Genomic DNA, 25,056 nt, shown 5'->3' on the forward strand with positions numbered 1-25,056 from the left:
GGTAATGATATAAAAATTTAATTGGCCTTTATGATCACACTAGGGAATTCCAAAGCTTACCTCAACTCTTTATGCACTTAATCAAAAAAAAAAGAAGACATTGCATATAGTTGTTTGTTTGTTTTGTTTGCATGGTAATAAAGTCATTATAATATTACTAGGTTAATTGAGTATTAGTAATACCACGTTCTCTGTTCCTCCTCTTGGCCGGTCTGTTCCTTTGCTCAGCCAATAAACTCTACAGAAAACTGTAAACTAAAGTCAAATTTGGCTTGTTCTCAGACTGCTGTCAAATACGGTGCTGTGAGCAAACACAAATACTTGTATGCTCACTGCAGTTAAAAGGTGTGTTCGTTTGATGACATCAGCACTGAAAGAAGATACTCGTGGATAACAGTGGGAATGGATAAGACTTGTAAGTTCTTTAGCACTTGTGGTAAACAAATGTAAACACAGAGCTATACTACAACTGCAAATGGGTCACATGACATCACAGGCAGGCAATTCTTAAATGGGGTCAGTGAACAAGGTGCTGACCAGCCTGCGCCTGTTCAGCCTGTTTAAATTGCTGCACATTGCAGTGACTGAGAGCCAAATATGGAGCTTCTTTATGGGCCCTAACCCACCAATTTGCTTGTGTGCATAAACCAGGTTTTATATCATTTGAAGCCTTAGTGAACAGCTGCTGACATTTCGCACTAAAATGTAGCAAGGGCGATCCTTTTACAAATTAAAAAGATCGAAAAACAAGTGTGATTTCACCCAAAACACAATGACTCAGGCACCAATTGGTAGTCAGATGACCGTTCCACATTATGTGGTCAACTACATCATAGACCGCACTAGAGGGCCATTAAGTTAGTTTGTAGTGTCTGTAAGCAGATGTAAATGGTATTTTTGTCATTGCATGAAAAAAGTAGAAACAACAAACCATAAAGTCCTTGACAAACAACAATAACATTCTGGATAACTGTGGAAAGACAGTAAACGAGACAAAATGTAAAATCTCTACATGGGGATGTCTGTCTGTGAGCCGAGAATTGATGACAGTCTGCTTTCTCTTTGAGGACAGAGCGCGATGCAAGGAAATGGAGGCGATGTATGCAGTAATTTGTATATTGCTCAAGGAAAAATGTCTGTTCAAGAGTATAGGACTCAGTCTGTTCAGAGGGATGCTGTGTCTCATCACCTCAGAATATCTGGAAATTGATACTGGACAACCTGTCATATTATTGTCAATGAAATAACCCTGGCTTTTCCAATCCAGTTATGAAACATAGACACATATCACATGCAACATACACATCCAAAAAAGGATAGAATTCAGCATGAGATCAATGTATTCATCTTTTTGAGGAATTAGGTAATTACAGTGCCAAAAGTAATAGGATAAGCTGGAACAAAGGATCCAGATTTGTGTCACATCAGTGAGTGTATAAAAATATTTTTTGGATGCATATTCTTCTGCAGTGAATATGAATGAACATGAATATGGATGAACCAGGCTGCGCTGAGCCCAATCATTGTCCCTGACGTTATAAAAAAATCTGGATTTTACATGAAAACAGCACTTACAATTCAGTCATGATAACATACAACTGAATGCAATTTATTGAAAGCCAAATACAATTGCCGGATTTTGCATAAAAATGCAGCTATATTATAAATGGAACAAAATATGTTAAGTTTGTTACAAATACTGTATCTATGATTGGGCTGGGTGTTTAAAGAGCAGAAATCAGCCTTAAAACCCAAGGAAGAAATAATAATTTAACTTTTTTGGTGTGAAATTATCAATATTGACCAATATGGCCCAGCTCTAATCTATGTTGTATTTCTACCACTGTTTCCTGTAATTTTTCTTTATGGTGGGTAGAGAATGACCAAATTGACCCAAGATAAATAATCTTTCCTCAGTGTGCATTTTGCATGTTTTGTTTACAATTTATATACTTTCATATGTTCCTGTGCTGTGCTATGGCACTATTTAACTGTGCCCAAGCTTGCGCAATGTTAAGCTCAGATTTCTTATCATTTGCAGACAGCCTGAAGACAATGCATTACCCAGCCGATAACACATAAAATCAGCTAGGCTAGACAATACGAAGAGAGCTTACAGCACAAATATGACGCAAATCTGTTGCTGATATTACAACAGTCCATTTCATGCACGGTGTACTACTAAGAACTTTCCTATTTGGTAATCAAAACCCTTTCAAAATTCTTCCATTACATAAATGTTTCTACTTGAATATCTTGTTTTCATAAGAGTAGATTGTTTATTATTTATTGGGAATAATTTTTTGGTGTGCTATGTAGGAGAGATTGGAGCTGTTCACAGCATGCTCTTCTGTGGTGTCTTAATCAGCCAGTAGACACAAAACTGAAGAAGGATTTGGCTTTATGAACATATCTGCTGATAAACAGCAAGACCGACTGAGGCAGAGACAGATGTTCTTCAAACTGGGTCACAGAAGCAGGCAAATCATCGGGGAGAAACTGAATGCACAGATGTATGTTACAACTGATGGAAGAACGTGTCAAATATTACACAAATAATGTGTCGAAATACAGACTCACGAAACTTGTTAAGGATTGAATGAAAGGCCGCTTCTGTACTTAAAAGGCTATTCATTCAATATTAATATCTACAGTTGTAGATAATGCACTATCCTGCTATTTGTTAAGCCAGCTTTAATAGCCAGTGGGAAACAAACCAAGAAAAAAAATCAATAAACATGGGTTTATATCTCTGAATGATTTATAACTATAAAGAACACAATGGAAGTTAAATATTGCTGCGGACCCACAAGCCTTCACCAGATTGTGAATCAACATCACCAATCTAGAAATGTTTGACAACATACATACATATTAAAGGGATACTTTGCCAATTTTCCACCGGCTTTGTGTCAAAACAATGTGGGTAGTATGTGTAAATAAACTGAAGTAAATTTCCCTCCATCTAACCAGCGCCTAGATATCCCTCCTCCCCCCACAGTGAAACTCTGCAAAATGACGCAAACTGATGCAAAACACGTCATCCTGCAGATTTTAGCTGGTTCTTGAAGTTGTTCCTTAAACTACAGGCTGTACTTTTGCATTTTCACATTGTCCTCCACTCATGCTACCACTGCGGACACAAAGAGCGTACAGCTGATCAAGAGACATACCTGCCCCTCTCTCTTTCTCTTAAACTCAAACCAAAATAGTTCTAATAGTGAGTTTGTTAATTACAATCTAAAAGTAGGATTTTTTTCAACGTCATTAAAATGAACATGGTTTAATAACACACAAAGACTAAACAGATCGTCAAAAACAGTTACAATAAAACAGACTCTTACAGAGCAGACACATTTGATATTGAGAGTCTGAGCTTTTTATACAGCCTCAGTAAGGTCAGTGGGACTGCAACGTTGCTATAAATTATAAATATCAACACGGGACATCCCTAGTCTGAATATAGCCTGCTCCAGATTAAGTTAGCTGTGCAGCTTTAGTTACCATGGCGATGTACCCTTAAGAAGAGTGTGCGACAACTGTGACACCAATAGTATTTCCTGAGAAATCTCATCCAATCATCAGGGGGCACATCTTTAAAATCTTAGTGGATTCTTGGTGACAAATATCTCCACAGACAGAAAAAATATGAAAGTATATATGCACACTGCTATTTCTTCCATGGGCGTGACAATTGTTCGACCACAAATGGTCTTCCCATGACCTTGCTTTGTCACATGACCAAAACTAGAGTCACTGCCTGCAATCAAATCACCCATTGTTTTGCTCTCTGCTGCATGCATTCACCTGCTTTAAAGAGCAGGACAAGCACTTTTCTGCAGCCAAACTTATCACCAGCCTTTGCAGAGATTCAGACTGCTTATAGAAAAGCCATGGAAAGACACAGGAAAAATTCTCATCCAAACCAGTCAGAGCACATCCATAAACTCTGCATTTTACTAACAGCTTAAACAAAGACGTCGCACCAGTTCAAACACTGAAACTGTGTGCAGAGTGGAGTGCTGTTACAAAAGTTGGCTGATAATGTCAACACCATGTTTACCCTCTGACTCTTGCAGCCAAACTGGAGCAGATGTGACATGAACCAGGGATGAAAAGGGCGAACTCTGTCTTCCCCCTCACTAACTTATGAAGTAAAAACATACGACTGCATGGATGAGAAAAGTGCCAGTTACATTTACCACACTGGGCATCGGACACTATGTTTAGCATCCGTATCATTGCTTCGGACCATTACACTATGAATGTTTCTGGTGAGTTTGAAATGAAAGCAAAGAAGCTGTTGATGCTAAGAACTTATAACAACTGAAATTAATTATTTGGGTGGACCTCCAACTGACATCATTTGAGTTATGTTAAAATTGGGCTAATTTAAAAAGTTATGAGGATCATATTAACATGGTCCAATTGGGATAGTTAGTTACACTGTCTCCAGTAGAGCACACATGTCCCCAATTTCAACAATGACGCATTTTCCACATGTTGAGAATTCACTGGCGCGTTGATGTGGTGTTGACATAAAACAAAACACACTAATACATTTCAGTTTTTAACAATGAATAGATCCTAAATTTTACTGCCAATTGGAGTTTAGTGTTGGGGCCCTTTATTATACACGTTTTGTTTTTTAAAAAGGGTTCCACAACTGCAACAAACTATCATTTAGGATATACTTTGATTAATCTTGGATAAGTCATTTTCTCCATTTGGGCTATAAAATGTGACAAAATAGTGGAAATGCCCATCACAATTTTCTAGCTCGAGGTCTTTAAATTACTTGTTTTGGTTGTTCAATAGACTAAAAAAACCCAAAAGATATTCAATTTACTATCACACGGGACAAAAACAAAGCAAGAATGATAATAAGTACCATTTGGCATTCTTGTTTGTCAACTGAAATAACAAAAATAAGTGATTAGGCAACAAAAGATTTTATGCAACACTGTTTTTGCTCCCATTTTCCACAGGTTTAAGTTAAAGATCTAAGACCTTTTTGTGCATTTATACAATTATTTCTTGCAAATGTTGGTCAAAAATGTATTCAAATTTTTGTTGGTATGCACTTCTGATTTTCTAAAATACCTCCTGACAGGTGTTGCATATAATGATGCTGATTAGACAGCATCATTACTATGCAGGTGTGCCTTGAACGGTCACTCTAAAATATGCAGGTTGATCACACAACAAAATGACATAGATGTTTTGAGGGAGTCTGTCAGTTGTGTGAATCAGTTGTTGCGTCACGTGTTCATGTAGCTGCTCTCAGGCAATCCTACAGGTAAAGATGCTAAATGTGGAGGTCTTGGGCTGGTGCAGCTACATGTGATTTGCAGTTGTGAGGACAGTTGGATGTGCTGCCAAACTAAAGTCAACAACTCTGGAGATGGCTTATAGTAGTGAAATGAACATTGAGTTCACGGGCAACAGCTCTGGTGGACATTCCTGCAGTCAGTATGACAATAGCAAGCTACCTAAAAAAAACTTGTGACTTCTGTAGCATTGTTTTGTGTGATTAAACTGCACATTAGAGTGACATTTCATTGTGACCATCCCAAGACACACCTATGTAGTAATGATGCTGTTTAATCAGCATCTTGGTATGCTTCACTCTCAAGGTGAATGGATTATCTTGAAAAGGGAAAAGCACTCACTAATACGGATTTTAACAAACTTGTGACCAAAGTTTGAGAGAACTATTTCTTTTGAGTACATGAAAAAAAGGCTTAGATCTCTAAACCTGTGAAAAATAGGAGCAAAAACAAAAGTGTTGCGTTTAAATTGTGTGGGCAGTTTAGTGACCAGTTTTCTGTCAATTGAGTTATCGATTAATGCAGTATTTATTTCAGCTCCATAAGGATCATTAGCATAGAAAACTCAGAAGGTACACCATTGATTAACAGGAAATAAACCCACTCAACATCTTGCTCTACAAGCACCTGCTACAAGAGGCAAGACGGCAGGGCTGCTTACACAACAAAACCTACGTCTCACAGCTTGCCAAATGTCCCTTTGTCTTTTAAAAAACAAACAAAAACAAAAAAAGGCCACATAAAATCCCCAACAGGACAAATACATGTAACTACATACATCTATCTGCATAAAAGACAGTGATGACAATGAAGGACAATCTTATGGTAACCTATAAAAGATGTAACCTTAACTAATTTAAATTTCATTTTGGCTGAAACAATGATATGAAGGACATTTGGACTGACAACTGAATATTGTGCCATCAGCACAGAAAACTGTGAAACAAAGACTAAATCACCTTCAAGCTGCAGTTTATTACAAACAAAGCAGAAACTGGCACATTCACACAGAGAAAACTGGCTACTGCCACAGCAAACACTGGCTCATTTCCTGACTTGAAAACATTTTCTCACAGGTTTCTACACCGTCAACTCTTCAACGTCACATGAGTATTTAGTCATTAAACACGTGTTCTTTGGTCCATGTCAACAACGTCATTGTTGACACAATGCCCGAGCATATCTCAGCACAAGAGTAAAAAAGCATAAGAATCAGTTCAAGGCCAGACTTGCTGAAGTTGGGAGAGGAAATGTGCACTTATATGGTCACACAAGCTGGAATATTTTTTTAAAAAAAGCTTTCCTGTCTGATATAAGGTGTCATTACTCAAACACACCTACAGTCGCAGCCATGCTCTAATGGCACATCTGCTAACAGCAATGTGTTCAGAAAAAAAGTTCATTTAATACTTCACCAAAAAAATAAAAAATCCCACCCTTCTGACCCTCTTATGAAATCAAACAGCCGTTCTCTCTTTAACTAATATCCCACTCGCTCACAGCTCAACATGATCATTCACTGTGTCCCTTTTTTAACAGGAAATACGTCACCTGAAGGAAGTAAAGATCACATTTCATCAGGCTTTTCAAAGGTGTTCCTGTCAAGGAAAACCTGGCTGACTTTAGCACAGCTGAACAAAACAGTTGTGGGTTGTTTAGGAAAAAACATGGTTTTAACCTGGGTGACCTAATTCTTCAAGAGTTTTATCTGTCCAACCGACTCAAAGTATGATACAGAGATATGAGGAAAACTCACAATGGAAGCATTATGGACTTCGGATTAACCATTATGCGGCCAGAGGAACATTTTTTTGTGTAATGAAGATAAGGAAACACGACTTTGCCACTTTTGTTGAAGGCTTTTGTCAAATCTTTGTTTTCTTTCCGTCACCAAGTGGCACAAAAGCTGTTAGGCAAGTGTACTGTAACAACACCGTTTGAGCACTAGTGTGAGAAAAGAACAGCGCTATAGAGTGCCTTTGTTCAAGTGAACCTTATCTTCCATTAGAGATAAGCTCTGTTGTAAATGATCATACGAGGAACTTTATGTTAACAAAGGCTTTCAACACTTCAGTGGAAATGTAGTGAGACTGTGCATGTCTCTGTAATGTATGAAGTGTGTATACTAGTAATCAGCACAACAATATCTGATTTTAATTAAATGAATAAACTAACACTACAATGTGGAAAGTAGGGCAGAAAATAATACAATAGTGTATTACACCGTTTGAGGAAATGACCCCAAACAATGGAGGCATTGAAATGTTAAGGTTATGCATATCGGCGGTCAATATTATGAATAACTGAATAATCATCCACAAACAGATGGACATCAGCTGTCAGATCATGGGCCTACAACAATGACAAGTGGCAGTTGATGAGGCCTGTTTACATTTAACAATAGACTTTGATGGCGAATCATTTAGCGTGTCAGTTTTCAATGCCAGTCATCAAATACAAGGTTTGAGTTTTAAGGCATCAAAGCCTTATCTGTAGTTCAACAAGCAGGCTGGAGGACATGTGTCTGTTCTGTGTATAAACACTAGAGGTGGGGTGAAAAAAAATGTACCCAGCATTGTACACCATATATTAATTTTTAAGAATTATTTAAATGAGAAATATTACAAATACAAATTAAACGTTTGGTAGCCTACTAGAATAATACAATTAATTTATTTTTCAGTCCACTCGCAACACTTTGATGTAGGGGTGCATGCTGCAATTTTCTTGCCCAAATCTGAAAAAAATAATAAATACAAATGTAAACACTGCTTCCTCATGTTGGCAGAAATCTACATGTTGACTGATTCCTGAGTAAATTGGTGTAATTTCTGTCAAAAGCATGGGAAGAAGGCAATTAGCAACATAAAAAGAAATGACCCAAAAATAAGCCAATAAGACATTTCTTAAAAAATTACTTGAAAAAAAATTGTAAAAAATATCAAATACAAAAATTGATTTAAAAAAAATTAAAAAATAGAAAAAGTAAATGGCTCAGAAAGGTGCCTTTAAAAAATTCTAATAATTCTGTAACATAGTTTGATATATGTCATTATAATAATTAGCTACAAACACAGTTTCCCCAAGATTTTTTTTATTTTTCACTTGAAATTTCCCCCGTTTTTAAATTTTTTTATTTTTTAAATAATTTTCTAAATGAGCTAATTACTTGCAAGATGCTCGTTGCCTTTCCTCCCATGTTTCTGGAAGAAATCGCACCAATTTGCTGGTGTTTAAATGTTTAAATATTTGTGAAAGGGGTCTGAAAGCAGATCCAAGTTTCGAAGGGTTAACATACTGTATCGGCAACATAAGGTAGTCCACAATGCCACTTTCAGGGGTTAGTTCAGGTGGGTTTGTACTGCAGTGTGATGTCAGATAATCTACAAAATATGTCCAACTCAGTTTACAATCAGCATGGTTTAGCTGGTTCAGCTTGGTTAGTTTGTGACCTACATGGCAAGTATGCTGTCATTGGTGGTAAAACCACAAAGTATTCACGGATGTGATTCAGACATATTTAAATCAACGTACCACCTGAACGTTATCTCTTTCGTGATTTCTCTGGGCTGCTTCTCCCAGACATTTGATAACAAACAGCAGGAAAAAAAGAAGTCCACGGGCATGGATGGACATGCTAAAATTCCTCAAATCAAACCTAAGAGATTAGCCCTGCCTTTATCTCAATTCTTAACAGGATTAACTAACATTGGAGTTAAGTGGGGATGGTAATCTGATTAGTGAAGCGGTGAGAAAATGAAAACGCCGATATGTTGAGTGTACAGCTCAGTAATCCCTCGTCCGTCGAAGCGCTCAAGGTGCTCCGCAACAAAAGATGTGACTGCTGCTGCTGTTATTGTTGCAGTGCAGCTGTTTTAATGATACTGGAAATGACAGTAAAAATATACTCGGGTTTATTGACTGATAGACCTACTTTAAAATGTACCAGACTGCGTAATATTGGTTATCCTGGTGGCTCCGAAAAGATAAGAGGCAGCCAAGCAACATTGCAAATGGGCAGCCATGTACAGCTGTTGACCGAAAACACAGACAGCTGCTTGAACCTCTTGACACCGTCCCAAACTCACTATTTTATTACAACAGAAATATGGAAACGACCTTTACAAAACTACTCCAATTCAGGAATGGTCATAACGTTATAATTTCAATCTTAAAACTGGCTGAATTAACGCAAAACTCAAGTTGGACAGCACCAGAATGGGACATCAGCAACGATACTACGCTACGCAGCTAGCTGCGATGTTAGCATGTTTTATGGGGCCCCACACACAGAAGCAGTCAACTTGGCGCAAACAAAGAGACTTACCTGAATTTCTGTCGAGTCAGCGTCTCATTTAATGATGTCCAGGTGACAGACAGGGTGATACTATCCAAAAAATATGTCGAGACGTGAGCATGAGCTCGCTTCAGAAGATTTGCTTGAGGGTAGTTCAATAGGGGGTTTGCTAGTGCTAGCAGCTAGCTAACGTTGCCCCCTTAAAGAGCAACTCGAGGCTGGCCCAGTACGCACATTCTCATCGGCGAGCCAAGTAGTTTAACGACGTCGTCCTCAGTTGTTTTAAAAGTACGGACTGACTCAAACAAACTAACCGAAGATGAAGACAAGAGAAAAATGGTCCTCGGCTGTTAAGACTTGACGACACAGAGCATTAAAAATCCAAAATGTCCACGACATTCAGCAAGGAAATACAAAAGGCAAAAATCGACCTCCGGCTGTGCGAAAGCTTTTCACGTGAAGTACGCCGCACCCAGGTGTTTTCACTCATTATTTCCTCTTCGTTTCATTTTGCAGCTTTGACAGAGTCGAGTGAAGCTACATGGAGGCTGTCGGAGAGCAAGCTGAAGCGGTGGGTTTCTTCTCTGCGACCTCTGTGTGTCTACATGGAGGAGGAGGCTGTCCACCAGAAGTCGCCTGCTCAGCTGCACGGAGCGACCGAGTCCCCGTGATGATGCTTTCACTGTCTCACACACTTTTATTAAATCCAGCCTTTATGTACGTTGATTTGACATTTTCCCCTCTCTCATTATGTCGAGACGCAGAAAAAACAAGACATTTTAATTAAACCAATCTACATTTGTGTATACATTTGATATGATAGCTCTATTTAAACCAGTTTGACAATTTATGACTGTAAAAACACAATTTTATTTAATAAAAGGACATAGTCGTTTTTAGCATAGTAAGCGTTGTGACAGTGGTAATCTTTTTTTTATTACTCTGTTAAACTCACACACCAGTATTTGCTATCATGGGGCGCCCCCTGGTGTTTATATAATATTTTTCCTTGCAGGGGAATTTTAGCCTTCTGAACAATTTAAGACATTACTTTTCAATATTTATATAGTATTTAACCCCTTGAACCCTGAGCAAATCGCAGCAATTTATTTCAGAAATATGGCGGGAAAGACAAAGAGCAACTTGGCAAGAAATGTTCTACAAAGTGAAAGAATTTAGTCTATTTAGAAATTATTTTTTAAAAGCTGTGGAGAAATGTCTTGGGATAAAAGCTAGGGAAAACTATATTTGTAGCCAATTATCAAAATACATATTTTAAATTTTATGACAGAATTATAATTTTCAAGCTGTTTCCTCAGTTATTTCCTTTTATTTAAACTAATTTTCAGGTCATTTCCTTGTACTTTTAACTTAATTTTTTTTTTTCAATTTAAGCACATTTTCCATGCTGTTTCCTTTTTCCATTTTTTAAAATTAATTATTTTTCGTTTTTAGACTATTTTTCAAGTTTTTTTTTTAACCCACTTCTTGCTATATTTTTAGCTCATTTATTTTTGTGTTGCTCATTGCATTCTTTCCGTGTTTTTAAAAGAAATCAAGCCAATTTGCTCAGGTTGCAAAGGGTTACATAAGCAGGTCTCCAAAATATGCACCTGACCCTTCTTCTACAATATGATAATCAATGCATTTTCCTAATCCAGTTCTGAGAATATTTCATCGATTCATTTTAAGGAGGGAACTGATATAGATTTTTCCTGTGTGTGCAAAGGAAGGTTATATAAACCATCTTACAAAACTTGTTAGGTTGTACAGTTTTTCTCAATTGCTAAGACACCATTAATTACATTTTCATCCTCGATTTTCATAATATCCTTCTTAGCGAAGCAAAAGTCTTCTCTTGCAAATGGGTTGACACTTTTTCATTGGATTCACACTCTTTTACATAACACTTCACACAAATCTCATAGAAAGACCCAAATTCTATTGGATTAACTGTGTGAAACAAAAGGAAAACATCTATTCACAGCTGATTAAAAAAAACTGCATAATTATAAATCCCCAAAGCACCTGTAAGACTGCTTTGCACAACTCGTCAATCAGTAATGACATCCCTTTATTGCTATTTGAAAGCATGGATCAAAGAGGCCAAAGACATATAAAATGAAAAATGAATGTAATAAAATATATGAAGAAAATGTTCTCCTTGTTACTGTACCCCAAATAGGCATCTTGGAAAGGTGTAAAAAAAAGTGCAGAGTGCAGCAATATTTCATTTCTCTAATAAAATCATCTTTGGAGAAAAGAATACAGTTCATGTTGTGATCTGTTTTCTTGCCTTAGTTGGCATATCACATACTATAACTGTAAAATGTCAACATATGACACAAAAATATAAAACAAATTAGTACTTGAACTGGTTCAGACTGATAGCTCTATTTTGTGTTTTGTTGTCCAATGTGTAATGACTGATTGAAGGAATACTCATTTGACCACAAGTTGTGTTGTGTGATGAAAATATTTGCATTTTTCCATTTAAAAAAAATATTTGTGAGTGCTGCAATCAAAATGTGCGATTTTGGCCTGCAATTTTCAGTTTAGGCCTGTGCGTGAACCCTTTTTAAAATGTAACTTCTAAACTAACAAATATGTTCAAGCAAACGAGAAAAACTGTACTGAATGGAAGACAACATTTTTCAAAATTTTCCTGTAGCTTTGACATTGCGAGAAGGGGTCGCAAAACAAAACAGCAAAGCTCGAAAAGATGTAATGAGCAATTTGTTGGCATACCCGTCTCCAACCGCTTTTGGTAATCGTTGAAGATGCTATATCACGTTTTAAGAAGTAATAACTTGCAGCTGTGCACACACAGAAAAGAGTTGTTTTCAGGATCCCGGTATTGTGCAAGCTGTATTTTGTCATAGATTTCTGTGACACAGAGACAAAGATGTGATATAAATTTTAATAGGGACTGTACTTTATTTATTGGAGTGGGGGCATGTAACTCCTTTGTTTTTTTTATATCAAGCTAAAAAGTTTGCTGCTAAAAAGGCCCACTGTACATATCATCATGCGAAACCTCCACTGTCTACTTTACATTTTAACAAAAACAACAGGTGCAATCATCAGGTAGAAAAGTAATAAAACATTTAGAGACATATTTCTATAACTAAAAGTATGCCTTGCTTTTTCAAAAAGACTAAATCAGATTATGTGTGTGTTTCCTGTGACTTAATGAGTCCTTTGCTCTGAAAGAAGGCGTCCTGGCACGGGCTGCGTCCCAGGAAGGTTTTCAGCATGTCCATTCCATCCACAGAGCCACCAGCCTCCAGAATCACCCTTCTGTACTCTCTCCCAACCTGCGTTTAGTAATATATGTAGTCAAAATAACATTTTCCACATGAAGTGAGATGAGTGTTTGCGAGTAAATCAATATAATAATCCCACCCACCTTTGGATTCATGATGCCTTCCTTTTTAAAACAACTGAAATAAATGTCCATGGAGTAGACTTCACTCCACAGATAGCTGTAGTACTGACCATCGTATCCTCCAGCCAGGTGGCCGAAACCGGCCGTCATATTGGTACCTGAAGGAAACACATCTTTGTCATCACATTAAATGATGAATGGTGCAAATGATTATGGCACGTTCAAAACAAAACTGTGCTGTATGCATTTCAAATAGGGTTACAACAGTATGACATTTTCACAGTATGATAACTGTCTCAGAAAATACCACATCACCGTATTACAGAAATATTACTATAAGTTACACTGACCCCTAAAGGAATGAAAAAAATTTTTTTTTCAGGTAAACAAATGTTTTGCAACTATAATTTAAACTCAAAACAATTTAAAAATATGTAGGTAAGTCCATTCAACCTGGATTGACATCACTTTTCTCGTGCTGAATTCGAAGCATTTACAAGAAGTATAATATTAAAACTATAAGCAAATTTGCCTGCTTTTTTCTGAAAACATAGGAAAAAGGCAACGAGCAACTTGGTGAGAAGGGTTCTGCAAATTGCAAGAAATTAAAAAGACTTAGAAAATTATTTTAAACTTAATTATATATTTAAAATCATTTTACAGATTTTTTTAAACACACTCTTTTCCCAGATTATTTCCTTGTTTGTATGTTGTTATTTTTACTTTATTTTTTTAATTCTTGTTTTTAAATGTATTTATTTAGGTAATTTTTAAGCATATTTCTAATTTTTGGGTCGTTTCTTCCTGAGTTGCTCATTGCCCTCTTCCCGTGTTTTTGAAAGAGATCAAACCAATTTGCTCAGGATCTCAGGTTTCAATGGGTTTTAAGCAAATACACAGAGTATTTGTTTAAAACCCATTGAAACCTCTCATCAGTGATAACAAATATTGATAATGTTCAAAAAGTGACCTGGTGTTGCAGGAACACCCAGGATGTCCTTGCAGTACTTTGCAAACACCTCAGCTGTATCTGCACGAGAGCTGGTGTGTAGCGTCTGGTCCACTTTGCCGAGGACTACCTGACGCAGGTTCATCAGTCCTGAAGGATGATAAACAAGTCAACATGTCAACAGAAACCCTTGATTTCTGTATAAATTCATTTTTTTTGGTCAAATTCAGAAGTCTGACCAGTGTTGGCGACTCTGGATGCAATCAGTTTGTCGAGCAGATTGTCTGGGATCGGGCTGCCATCCTTGTAGTGGCGAGACATTCTTCTCAGAGGCTCCTTCTCCCAAACCCAGTTCTCAAGCATCTGCGAAGGCACCTCAACAAAGTCTGTCTCCACCTGGGTTCCACTGAACTCTGAGAAAGTGGTCTGATACAAACACGGGAAGAGTTTGAGCTCTATTGTTCCAATACACAGCCTGCAAATCAGATGAAATTACAATCGACGGTGACTTACCTTTGAACAGAGCTCGTGCATCACATGTCCAAACTCGTGGAAATAAGTCTCCACTTCATGGTGCTGGAGGAGAGACGGCCAACCTTTTCTGGGCTTGGTAAAGTTAGCCACCATAGCCGCCACCGGAAGCCTGCGTTTCCCATCAGGTCCTCTGCAGCCGGGCTGGAGCCCGAAGCATGCTGCGTGGCCAAATTTTCCCTCCCTGGTGGAAGATAAGGTTGCAAATGTCACACAGCAAGACTGACTGGAAACACAAACACATACTGTACATGAACGACATCACAAAGATCAAGGGCTCTAGTTACTGATAGCCTCCTATAAATTTGTTGTTATGGTGCATAAACTTGACTGACACGCAACTATTTCGGTAATAAAATTAATAATTGAAAGGTAACTTTAGTATTTTTCAAGCTGGAGTGTATTTTCCCATGTTTTTGTGTCCAAGTGACAAATGGAGACAACAGTCATTGAAACTGGTCCAGTAATGAGCAACAGGGCTGCAGCTGCAAAACAGGCTGCGATCTAACTACTCAGGGCATTTGAGCACTGTCAATCTACATTCACTAAATGCTCGCTTTTGACACTGACAGACAGAGTCTAGTGGATTTGATGATAGCAATTTCAGGGATGTTTCTGGTTAAACAAAAAGGATATTCTCTGTAGGGATCCTTCTCATAATGTTGTCAGAAACATCACATAATCTGAGCCTGTCAGTGGCTGAAACAAGATCCTTTAGTGCATAAAAATTAAAGGTGCAAAATTACCCTGAGTAATTACACTGCAGCCAGTTTCGTAGCTGCCTCTCACCTCTCACACACCAATTGTTGTCTCAATTAGTCACTTAGGGGCAAAAACATGGGAAGGTCCGGGTTGAGAAATACTGAACTTACCCTTTAAAGTAACTTTGGTTGCAACTAATGATTTGTCTTATTGTTGACTGATCTGGAAATTATTTTCTCCATTAATGTCAGAAAATGGTGAAAATGTGTTGAATGTTTTATCCAAAGTTATTCAGTTTAATGTCAAAGAGGAATAAGAAACCAGAAAATATTAGAATTTAAGAGGCTGTAGTTAGCAAATTTTGACTTTTTTAAATTTCTCAAACCAATTATCAAAGTAGTTAGCAATTCATTTGGTAGTTGACAAAGAAAACATTTAATTTATTAATTGTTGCAGCCCTAAATGCCGCAAATTCCCTGGTTTCCGCTCCACAGCTGTAAAGATATGCTGCTTCTCTCTGTCTTATATGACAGTGAATGGAATATTTTTGGATTTTGAACTGTTGGTCAAAGCAATATATTTAAAGGGATTACCTCCGGCTGTGGGAAAATACATCTATCTAATTAATCATAAAATTGGAAAAAATAATTGGTGAATTAATTAATAATGGCAATAATTGAACTTAAGTGAAGTGTTTTCTACCTCGGATGTAAGTCCAGGTAGAACTGGCCGATCTCCTCTCCTGTCTCAGTGTCTCGAGCTGAATAAAGCTTGACATTTTCATGCCACACATGCGCGTGTTCCACCTCTGTGAACGTGAGACCCAGCAGCTCCTGGTAGATACCAAAGAGTCCCTCTGTCACCACATCCAGCGGGAAATACTCGATGAGTTTGTCCTTGTTCACAGCGAACTTGCACTGCTCCACTTGATTCATGTAGTAGGGTAAGTCCCAGGCGTTGATCTGTCCGTCAAAGTGGAAGCCCTTCATCAAGCACTCTCGCTTCTTTAGCGCAAGAATGTATTTTCTCTCTTTGATTCCAACTGGCTTCAGCGTTTCATAGAATTTCTCTGTAAAGTGGGGGAAAAAAGTCAGAAATCGTTATGGTTTATGGACACACTGAATTTATTTTATGATTAAAAACACATAAAATGCTTCCCTGCAGTCATTAAACATAATTAAAAAATCCTAGAGGCATATTTTTAAACCCAAAACAATTACAGCTAATTTTTTTTGCCACATTACATAATAAAATATTGGTTTCTATATATTTATCTTCAATTATGTTCCCTCTATAAAGATTCATCACAGGGGACACTAACCAGACTTTCCACTTTGTGATTTACGACCATGATCATGAGCCATACGTTCTGTTGCACTACATAAGGGAGGCACGTCGTGCAACATTCATGACATAACATGCAACAGCCACAAGGTGTAGTGTTTCGACTAGTTGGGCCCCATCCATCTGTATAATGAAGTTTCTTTTTCTAATGCAAAACTGTTATCGGATGGCGTGAGCCTTCATCTTAAGTTACACACGTGTGGTGTGCGTGTGTGCCTGAGAGGTGGCATGTCAGAGGTGTCATACCTAGGAAGTCAGACACATTGCTTGCATTTTTGGCCATGTTAATCTCCAGCACATAGTCGGCGTGGCTGCTATAACCGAGCAAGTCTGCGACCTTTGCCTTCAGCTGAATTAATTGTTCGAGGATCGCTGTGTTCACCTGGACAAAAAGAAAGGCGGCGGAATAAGATATTGCAGATCAGCTAACATTTTACAAAATATCAAAATCAAAATTGTAATTCTTAAGATTTCATTCTTGTTTGATCTGGTGACATCCATAGCTACTTGTGGTAACAGCAAGTGTTGGGTAATCCTTCAAATTCTTGCAGTAGCAAATACTTGTTGAGTAGTTACTTTGTCAGAGATACAACAGAGGAGCATGTAGGTGTATTTGATTACAGTGCAGCCAAACAAACTTGTGTTATTTAACCCTTAGGGACTGTTTGGCACATTTTACACGCTTTTCAGTCTTCATTTTTTTTATATTCTGGCAGTATTAATACATGTGGCATAAATTTTGGCAAGATTGTATATCTTTGTTTCATCTTGTAATTTCCAGCTCAGCTCCAACAATAAGTCTAAAATACAACTAAAACTAAATTGATGCATTCATACTTTCAAGTGTAAAAAAAAAATGCCATTGAAACTCATTCAAACTGCAAATTTTTGCAATTTTTGAACTCATAGCCATCAAAACATAAAAACACACGCATTTTATTATTTCTGGGTGTCATTCTGGGCTTTTGCCTTGGAATTTGTAATTATTACTATTTTCCACCTTTATGACGTCATTTTCTACCATGTTTGGGATATGGAGAAAATACATGCTACTTCCATTAGATGCATTGTCACAATCAATGTTGCTGCAAATCACTTACATATCCCAGACTGTGATAAAAAAAAAATCTACTTTGCATATTGAAAATAATTCAATTGTTTGTGTTCTTTTCGTCTAAAAACATAGTGAAACCATGAAAAAACAGCATTTAAAGGGTTAATAAAATAATTAATGAATATTTGAAAAATCCAAAAAACAAAATTCTTGATGAATTTAAGTCATAGGGGTCCTCTTTTGAGTGACATCACGGTAGCTGTGTCCATTAAAACCCCATAAAACATTCATTCTTAAAATCCTGCTTTTGCTTTGTTATTATTAGGTACCGACTTTAGACTGATGAGGGAAAAAATTAAGTGATTTTAGAATAAAGATAAGGAACAACTGAAGGGGTCTGAATAATTTCAGAATGCACTGGCAACTTTTAGATTAGGCATGGTGGATTCCACATTGACTCTTTGTTAATACAGTAAATAAATAATTTCTATTGATGAGAAAAAAAATCTTATGGATTGCAACTTTAAGCACAGTTCTTGAGAGAAACAACATTATGTCTCCAAATAGGGCTGCATATGCATCAGCTGAAGTTTGAAGCTGACATATCTCGCTGTGTTCGGGGAAGTGTATCGGACGCACAGATTCATGATCAGACTCCAGTTACCTCTTTACACCTGCTGTGAAAAGCCGTTTCCATCTTCCTCCTGGTCTCGGGATTGTGACACCTCTTCATCAGGGGGAAGTAGTGTGGATATTCAAGTGTCACTTTAAACCGCCCATCTGCTGTCTTATCCAGTGCATTGAGGTAGCTGTCAGCCAGCCCACCTTAACAGAAGAGGACAACATACATACATACATGAAAACAGCGTATTTCTAACACCAGGCAGCCCACAAGAGTGAGTTTTTTAGAAATAAACTTACCCAACTCCTGCTCAGAAAAAACAAGAAAGGTGTTGTCCTCATTCAGGTTCCTGTTAAACTCTATGGAGAGTTCACTAATGAGCTTGGAGGTTCTTTTTATTTCCTTTGGAGAGAAAAGGAAAATTGATCTCCAGGATATGACATGATTATTCAAGAATTACATGTGGATTTTTTTGTAAACAGAAGACTAATTTCAAAATAAAAGCCAGGCACTTGCTATCACCTCACGAATTATCAACCTGTCTTTTAATACATAAACTCTTTAATTTAATACACTTATTATGCATATGATGCAAACAAAAGCAGCTTTAATAATCAGTCACATATTGCATTACCTCTTGTACGTCTTTCGATAGGTGTAGTCCTTTCCGCCTGCCTAATGTAACAAGTCTGTCTAAGAATCTCTTTTCTTCAGGTGAGAGGTTGTCTTGGACTTTTTTCTGTCAAAAAAAAGGCAAACACACTTCTTATTATAGGTGGAGTTATTTTTCATTTTGCTAAATTCATTTCACTTTATTTATGCTGCCTGATGACAGCCTGACAGTCCTGAGTGGAATACCAAATGGCACTGGCTAACCCTCAATGTATCAGATAAAGTTTCTTTCCCAAGCTAAATAAGAACCAGTGATGGGGTCAGATGAAGTTATGGTATCCTTATTTCACATTGCACATCTATCACTTGTTGCCCTGGCTTGACATTAAATGTGAAAACTTATTATTGGCATTGCTTTAGTGACAAATGCATTAAATTCTCACAGATTAAATTTAATGTGTATCTTTTACCGTTAAGATGACTTTAACACCTCGTTATAATCTTAGCAAACTAGAGGTTTGATTAGAGGACAGTTTTTATATCAACTTTTCTTTGTGTTCTAAATGATGTGTATTTTACTGTGGATGTGACATGAGACGCACCTGCAAGGCCGTAATTCGCTGGAACACATCTTCCCTCATACTTATCTCCACATCAAACTCAGACAGTTTCTTGTCTGCCTCGGTGCTCGCTGCCCGAACCTCTTTAGAGGGACACACATACTGGGGGAAATCGAGGACATGGAGAGATGCTGAGGGAAGAGAAAAAACAAAAAGGACACCATCAATGTCAAAAGGATTTGTGCAACACTGGAAAATTTATGAAGAAAAAAAGCCTGATAATATTTGCAGGTCAGCAAATCCCATAATGAGACCAAAACCAACAATGTTTGTTTGTCTCTTCGCTATGCTGTCTGTGGCACTTTGCCACAAGCCCAGGAGTTCCTACTGAAGACGAATGACCTTGTTTACAACTCGATTAACATGCATCTATGGTAGGGATGTAAACAACATGCCGTCTGTAGGTTATTTTTGCTACTCTTGAGTTTACTGGGCTGCACTCCAACTAGGTCTGATAGGAGCTAGTCAGTGGTGCTGCCTATTTGCCGATTAATGGTAAAGCTAGGCGTGCTGTTCCAACCCAACAGAGTTGATGTGGAAACATTGCAACTACCCTCCAGTCACGCCTCAGCTCGTTCTGGTGAGTAAGCAGCTCAGTTTTGAGCAGTAAATCCCTTTAGCAGTGTTGACTATGTTATCACTGTTAGCTCTGTTACTACTGTTTGCAGTGTCAGCACTGCTAGTGCTGCTAACCATACACATACATATATGTGGCTGCCGCATTGCTCGCTAAATTGTGCGTTGATGTCGCCGCCATATTGGATGTAGCAGCAATCCACCAGGCAGGAAAGAAACAGGAAAAAGCTGCGTGAGACAGTTCTTTTCTGCGGGTTTTAGCTCCCATCCCGGTTTTGTTTTGTACATATTTACAAATAGTATCTCGCAAATTTTGACTTATAACCTTCAGAAGATCTTCCTATCTATATGCAACAAATGTTGTGTTTGTCTCTTTATGTCCGCTTACAATGGACAATTAAAGCAATCTTGAATTCTGAGTCCGTCTGGTGTGTTCAGTAATAATTAGAACAATACTTTTGGTATTGCCAAATGAGCTGTGCTGCTCCAATCCAGGAGGTGCACAGTGCAGACAGACTCCCAAGAAAAGCCGCTCAGCCTTGCAGCAATTTTTCCCCAGTGGCCACTTCTGGTATTGCTGCCAAAAAATCCCCCTGCAGCCCAAAAAGCATTTTCCCCCAAAAATCACCATTATAAATGAGACGTCTGTAAAACCTGGACACCTCCAACTGCAATCAAGGCCAGTTTTCAACCAATAAATTTCTTTTTCACACCACTTTTTTTCTTTCTAATTAACCAGTTATTGGTTAATGAATGTCAGCCTTTTGAAAGCAAAATTAACTGAAATGAACATCCCTAATCGTGGGTAATCCAATCAAAAGTGGACAACACTTAATACAAGTCTAAATGATCACAAAAAAGCACAGCAAAATAGTCACTCGAACAACATGCCGAGGGGGCCTGGGAAACATGTAACCACATATCTTTTGTAGCGTGCACTCTAATACGTCCTAATGCTTCCCTGACAAAGATGTGACATAAAAATCCATCCTCCATGCAGGGCACAGAGGTTGTTTGGTGACTTAGGCGCTATAACTTTCCCATTTTTATGACAAGTTCAAGGAAGTGTTGCATGACCATCCATCACTTTGCCTTGTGGAAGGACACGTGTTGTATTCTGCTGACAGTGATATCTACAGCCGTAACGACACAACCCCTAACGTGATTAGCGAGCAGCTAGCGAGAGGGGCGTATGGAGGTAATAACTTTGTGTGGGGCCCTTTGACCTTTTAGCGTAAGAGATGTAGGCAGAAACAAAATCTGAGCACAAGTGGTCAGCTGGACACCCATGATAGACACAGGTGTGAACAGCAACATGTCCCTGCTGTGCACTTGTGTCCACATCACTAAAATGCATGTTAACAGCAGGTATAAACAGGCTCAATATCTTCAAAGACATATCTCAAATAGAGTTTTATCATTTTTAAATAAGGCTCCTTATATTCCTTAAAATAGCAGGGAACAGTAGTTTACCGCAAACCTTACCCAAACAGGAGTAAATTGGGTGTGTTTTGGGGGACTTTTTTTAGCTCTGGATTAATACACATTTTGTGCTAGTTAATATATATGGGAATGACTTTACAATAAAACTTTGAACCCATTCATGGTAGTGAAGGAGCACCAAGCTTTGAAATCATAAATATCAAATATTCATTAATTTTCAGAATTTTATCCCTTTAAATGGCTTTAAATTTTTGTCATATTGCCACTATGATTTAAGATGAAAAAAACACACAAAAAATAATTATTTTCAATATACTACATGCAAAGTAAATTTTTTTTTGGATGATCGCCGCCTGGGATATGTCAATGATTTGCAGCAACATCGAGTATGACAGTGCACCTGGTGGAAATAGCATGTGTTTTCGGCATATGCCAAATATGGTAAAAATGAGGTGGAGAATAGTAAAAAAAAAAAAAAAATCAGGCAAAAGCCAAGCATGACATCCAGAAATAATACAACGCATGTTTTATGCTTTGATGGCTGTGGGATCGAAAACTTCAGTTTGAATGGGTTTCAATGGAGCATTTTTTGCACTTGAATGTTACAATTTAGTTTACACTGTATTTAAGACTTATTGTAAGAGCTGAGCTGGAAATTCCAAAATTAAACAAAAATACACTATATTGCAAAAATGTGTGCCATGTGTACAAAAATAAAGTATAAAAAACATGTAAAATGCCCCAAACAGTCCCTAAGGGTTAATAAAGTCTAATCTTAAAACAATGTGGTGCACTGATGCGTTTTGATAGTAACAGTAATAATTTTTGGACAACCTGCATACAAGCTTTGGCTACACAGACAATACTTAAGAAGTACCACCTCATTCATGATTTTGGTCTTTTTCACGTGATTGTTGACAAGAAAAATGTTGAATATGACCAGCTATCCTTACAGACTTACATGCATACTCCAGCTTCGCACAAGCCAAGGCTTTCAGGGTGTTTTCAACTGAAACATTTTCTATCTTTAGAGATCCGATGTCATCATAGACCGCCTTTACTCTGTTAATCAGGCTGTCTGTCCTGGTCCTGATGTCATCTGGGGTCAGGTCCCATCTCAGTGTGTTTCTCTTATTCCCTGCCTGAGAGCACTCTCTGGCAGATATCAGGGCGCCATTCTGGATGGTCATTCTCAGGAATGATCTCGATAGCCTGTAAAGAATGACATGTTACAGTGTGTTACAGCAGTTACAGTTCAGAATGAATTCAACAGGTGGCTCTACTATCAGTCATAAATCCTTAGAGGTCACTCTTGTAGCGTGCTCTGCATTTCTTCCATGCTAAGCTGTGACCTTTTTCTCACGTCCACTCAGTGTACAGTTTCACGGCATGGCAGCGGAAGCCTTTCAAAACAGGATCGTAAAAGCGTGGACTAATTTGTGAGGCAGCTATGACAAACTGCAGCCAAAACTTGTAAACAATTCATTAATTATTTTTAAAGTGCTCAAGAGCAGGAAGCTATCTCTTTAAAAGGGGAATATCACCTAAGTTAAAAATTCCAATATGTTATTTCCATGGCCGAGGAAAATTTAATCAGCATTTGTGAGCATGAGCTACTCTCTCTCAAAGCCACAAACCAGAGAAGTGAGTCTCAAACTTGTGATGTCATAAGGTATAAAACTGTAGCTGCTCCATAGACAATGAATGGGAGCTTGATTTTGTGGACCTACAGACTATTTGTTTTCTTTTTTAAAAATGAAATTTATTCTATTGTAGTGTTGTACAGTCTGAAAATGTACCCATATCCTGGGTGCTCCCGGGGTCATCTAGAACAGTAGTTCCCAACTGATCCAGTCAGGGGGTCTAGATTTCTCCTTCCTCATTAGTTCAAGGTCCACACATTATAAATGACTGCATATTTAATTTAATTTCACAAAATGTAAACCACACACTTGCTTAGAACACAAACAAATAAAACATATTGCAAGACTGAACAGAAAAGGCACTTTAAAATAAAAGCTCTGTGCCAGAAATTCACTGCACTACAAAATAATGAGCTTTTTTCAAACTTGAAGTGTTCACAAATCATTTGCTGTCCGTTTAGAATGGACCTGTGACCCATTTTTGAACCACAACCCTCAACTTGAGTACCACTGACATTTTTCACTATTAATTGTCTATGAACATTTTTGGGAGGGCTGCTTTTGAAATGCGTTTGGAACTATTTTAATTGCTTCGGAGTAATATCACTTATGATTATTGATTAATTTTTGATTACTTTTCTAACAAAAGTTTTAAATAGGGCAATAAAACTGAAAAGACCTAAAAACACAAGTGCATAAACGTTGCGTTCAGATTTTTTTAAACCTGCGCTGTCCAAACATATGCCAAAGGAAGGCAATCCTGCTCGGCAAAAGATGTAAAGCAAAAAATTAAATTTTTTATTCATGATATAAACTTTTACTGGGCTGTCAGCGTTAATGCCTTAATTGCAATAAGGTCCATAATTACTGCGTTTATTTTTTTATGACATTGAATGTCGGGCAACAATCCTGTCTTTTAGAGGCTGTGGTGGGCTGAGTTTTAAAGCTACGTGAGCTAGCTTCTCAGTGAGGGGGCGGAAATACGCGCTAAAGTTACTTTAAGTTTTGACGATATAAAACAGCATGGCCATCTCACAGGGGTCCCTTGACCTCTGACCTCTAGATATCTGAATGAAAATGGGTTCTGTGCGTACCGATGAGTCTCCATATTACAGACCACTTTATATGAGTCCCATGAAGTTTTTTGCTGTCATATAATTCTTAATCAAGACAATCTGGTCAGAATCGCTTTACCTTGTTAATATGGACATTATAATGCAAAAATAATGGAATTGAGGAAATGTGATTAAATAAATGACTTATCATGGTTAACTATAGATATTCTTAAATTCTTATTTAAAAAACACCATTTGACAGCCCTGACTTTCACTGAATTTTTTTTTCATATGTAACACCTTTTACAATCACCAACATTTTGGTTAGTAATTGTAATATAATTACATATTTTTTTCTCAGGAGCTACTCCCCAACATTGTCTTGGAGCAGCTCCTCACTTTACACCCAATGACACAAATATGACTTTTAGCACTCTAGTTGTTTTTTTATTTGGGTGAGAGTCGTTAATCTTTACTAATATTTTTGGACCTTCTTAGACCTCATAAATAACATGTCTGGATTTTGAATGTTGACGTAGTTCACCTTAATTACTTTTTAATGATTATCAGGTAGTACATAAAACACACAGCAATTACGAATTAGGAGCAGCTACATGTAGCAAGTCAAACAGGTGTTAAATGAACAGACTAAACACGTTAGATAGTCAGAGGTGTAAATAACTTGAAGCATACCTGCAATGCGCTCGGCAGACAACAACTCTTAATGCACACATGCCGGCGGTTTCATGCGTTTTTCCATGCAAAAAAAGCCCAAATCAAGTCGCTCTCTTCTCCTCTTACAGTTCAGTCCTGACAGAGCAGTAGCAGTAGCAGTAGTGGGTCTCCCTCTCCCTCGAAATGTGCAAAACGCTTCTTATTTCCGCTTTAAC

The 25,056-nt window shown here is 37.7% G+C and overlaps 2 protein-coding genes and 1 long non-coding RNA gene across 4 annotated transcripts in view; 1 reads left to right on the forward strand and 2 right to left on the reverse strand.

Moving 5' to 3' along the window:
• The window catches only part of erbin (erbb2 interacting protein), a 73,749-nt gene extending 63,524 nt beyond the window's left edge, over positions 1-10,225 (reverse strand). The window contains exon 1 of one of the 2 annotated variants that reach the window (XM_088071416.1): positions 9,658-10,225. The gene's annotated coding sequence lies outside the window, so the exon portion shown is untranslated. The remainder of the gene's footprint in view (positions 1-9,657) is intronic. The other variant, XM_042509843.2, reaches the window with a different exon arrangement.
• LOC148186155 (uncharacterized) lies at positions 9,907-12,789 on the forward strand. Its single transcript, XR_015775254.1, has 2 exons — positions 9,907-10,046; positions 10,144-12,789. It is a non-coding gene; the product is annotated as an uncharacterized LOC148186155 (long non-coding RNA).
• nln (neurolysin (metallopeptidase M3 family)) lies at positions 12,541-25,029 on the reverse strand. Its single transcript, XM_042509361.2, has 13 exons — positions 24,860-25,029; positions 22,430-22,680; positions 19,432-19,580; positions 18,852-18,956; positions 18,517-18,619; positions 18,260-18,420; positions 16,788-16,923; positions 15,900-16,266; positions 14,478-14,679; positions 14,204-14,390; positions 13,986-14,114; positions 13,037-13,173; positions 12,541-12,944 (listed from the first exon to the last, which is right to left on the reverse strand). The coding sequence occupies exons 1-13, from the start codon at positions 24,898-24,900 to the stop codon at positions 12,795-12,797; spliced, it is 2,118 nt and encodes a 705-aa protein (XP_042365295.2). The 5' UTR covers positions 24,901-25,029; the 3' UTR covers positions 12,541-12,794.
• Positions 25,030-25,056: the final 27 nt, after the last annotated feature.

Source organism: Plectropomus leopardus, chromosome 20 (genome assembly GCF_026936395.1).
Source record: "Plectropomus leopardus strain MGB_pleo_1.0 chromosome 20, ASM2693639v1, whole genome shotgun sequence".
Classification (NCBI taxonomy): Eukaryota; Metazoa; Chordata; class Actinopteri; order Perciformes; family Serranidae; genus Plectropomus; species Plectropomus leopardus.

Excerpts from the sequence above, each read along its gene's own strand:
- nln (XM_042509361.2), bottom strand. The coding sequence starts at position 24,900 with ATGTGTGCATTAAGAGTTGTTGTCTGCCGAGCGCATTGCAG. Across the intron at positions 19,581-22,429 it reads TGCGAAGCTGGAGTATGCAT|CATCTCTCCATGTCCTCGAT; the intron begins GTAAGTCTGTAA and ends CTCTTCCCTCAG. Across the intron at positions 18,957-19,431 it reads AGCGAATTACGGCCTTGCAG|AAAAAAGTCCAAGACAACCT; the intron begins GTGCGTCTCATG and ends TTTTTTTGACAG.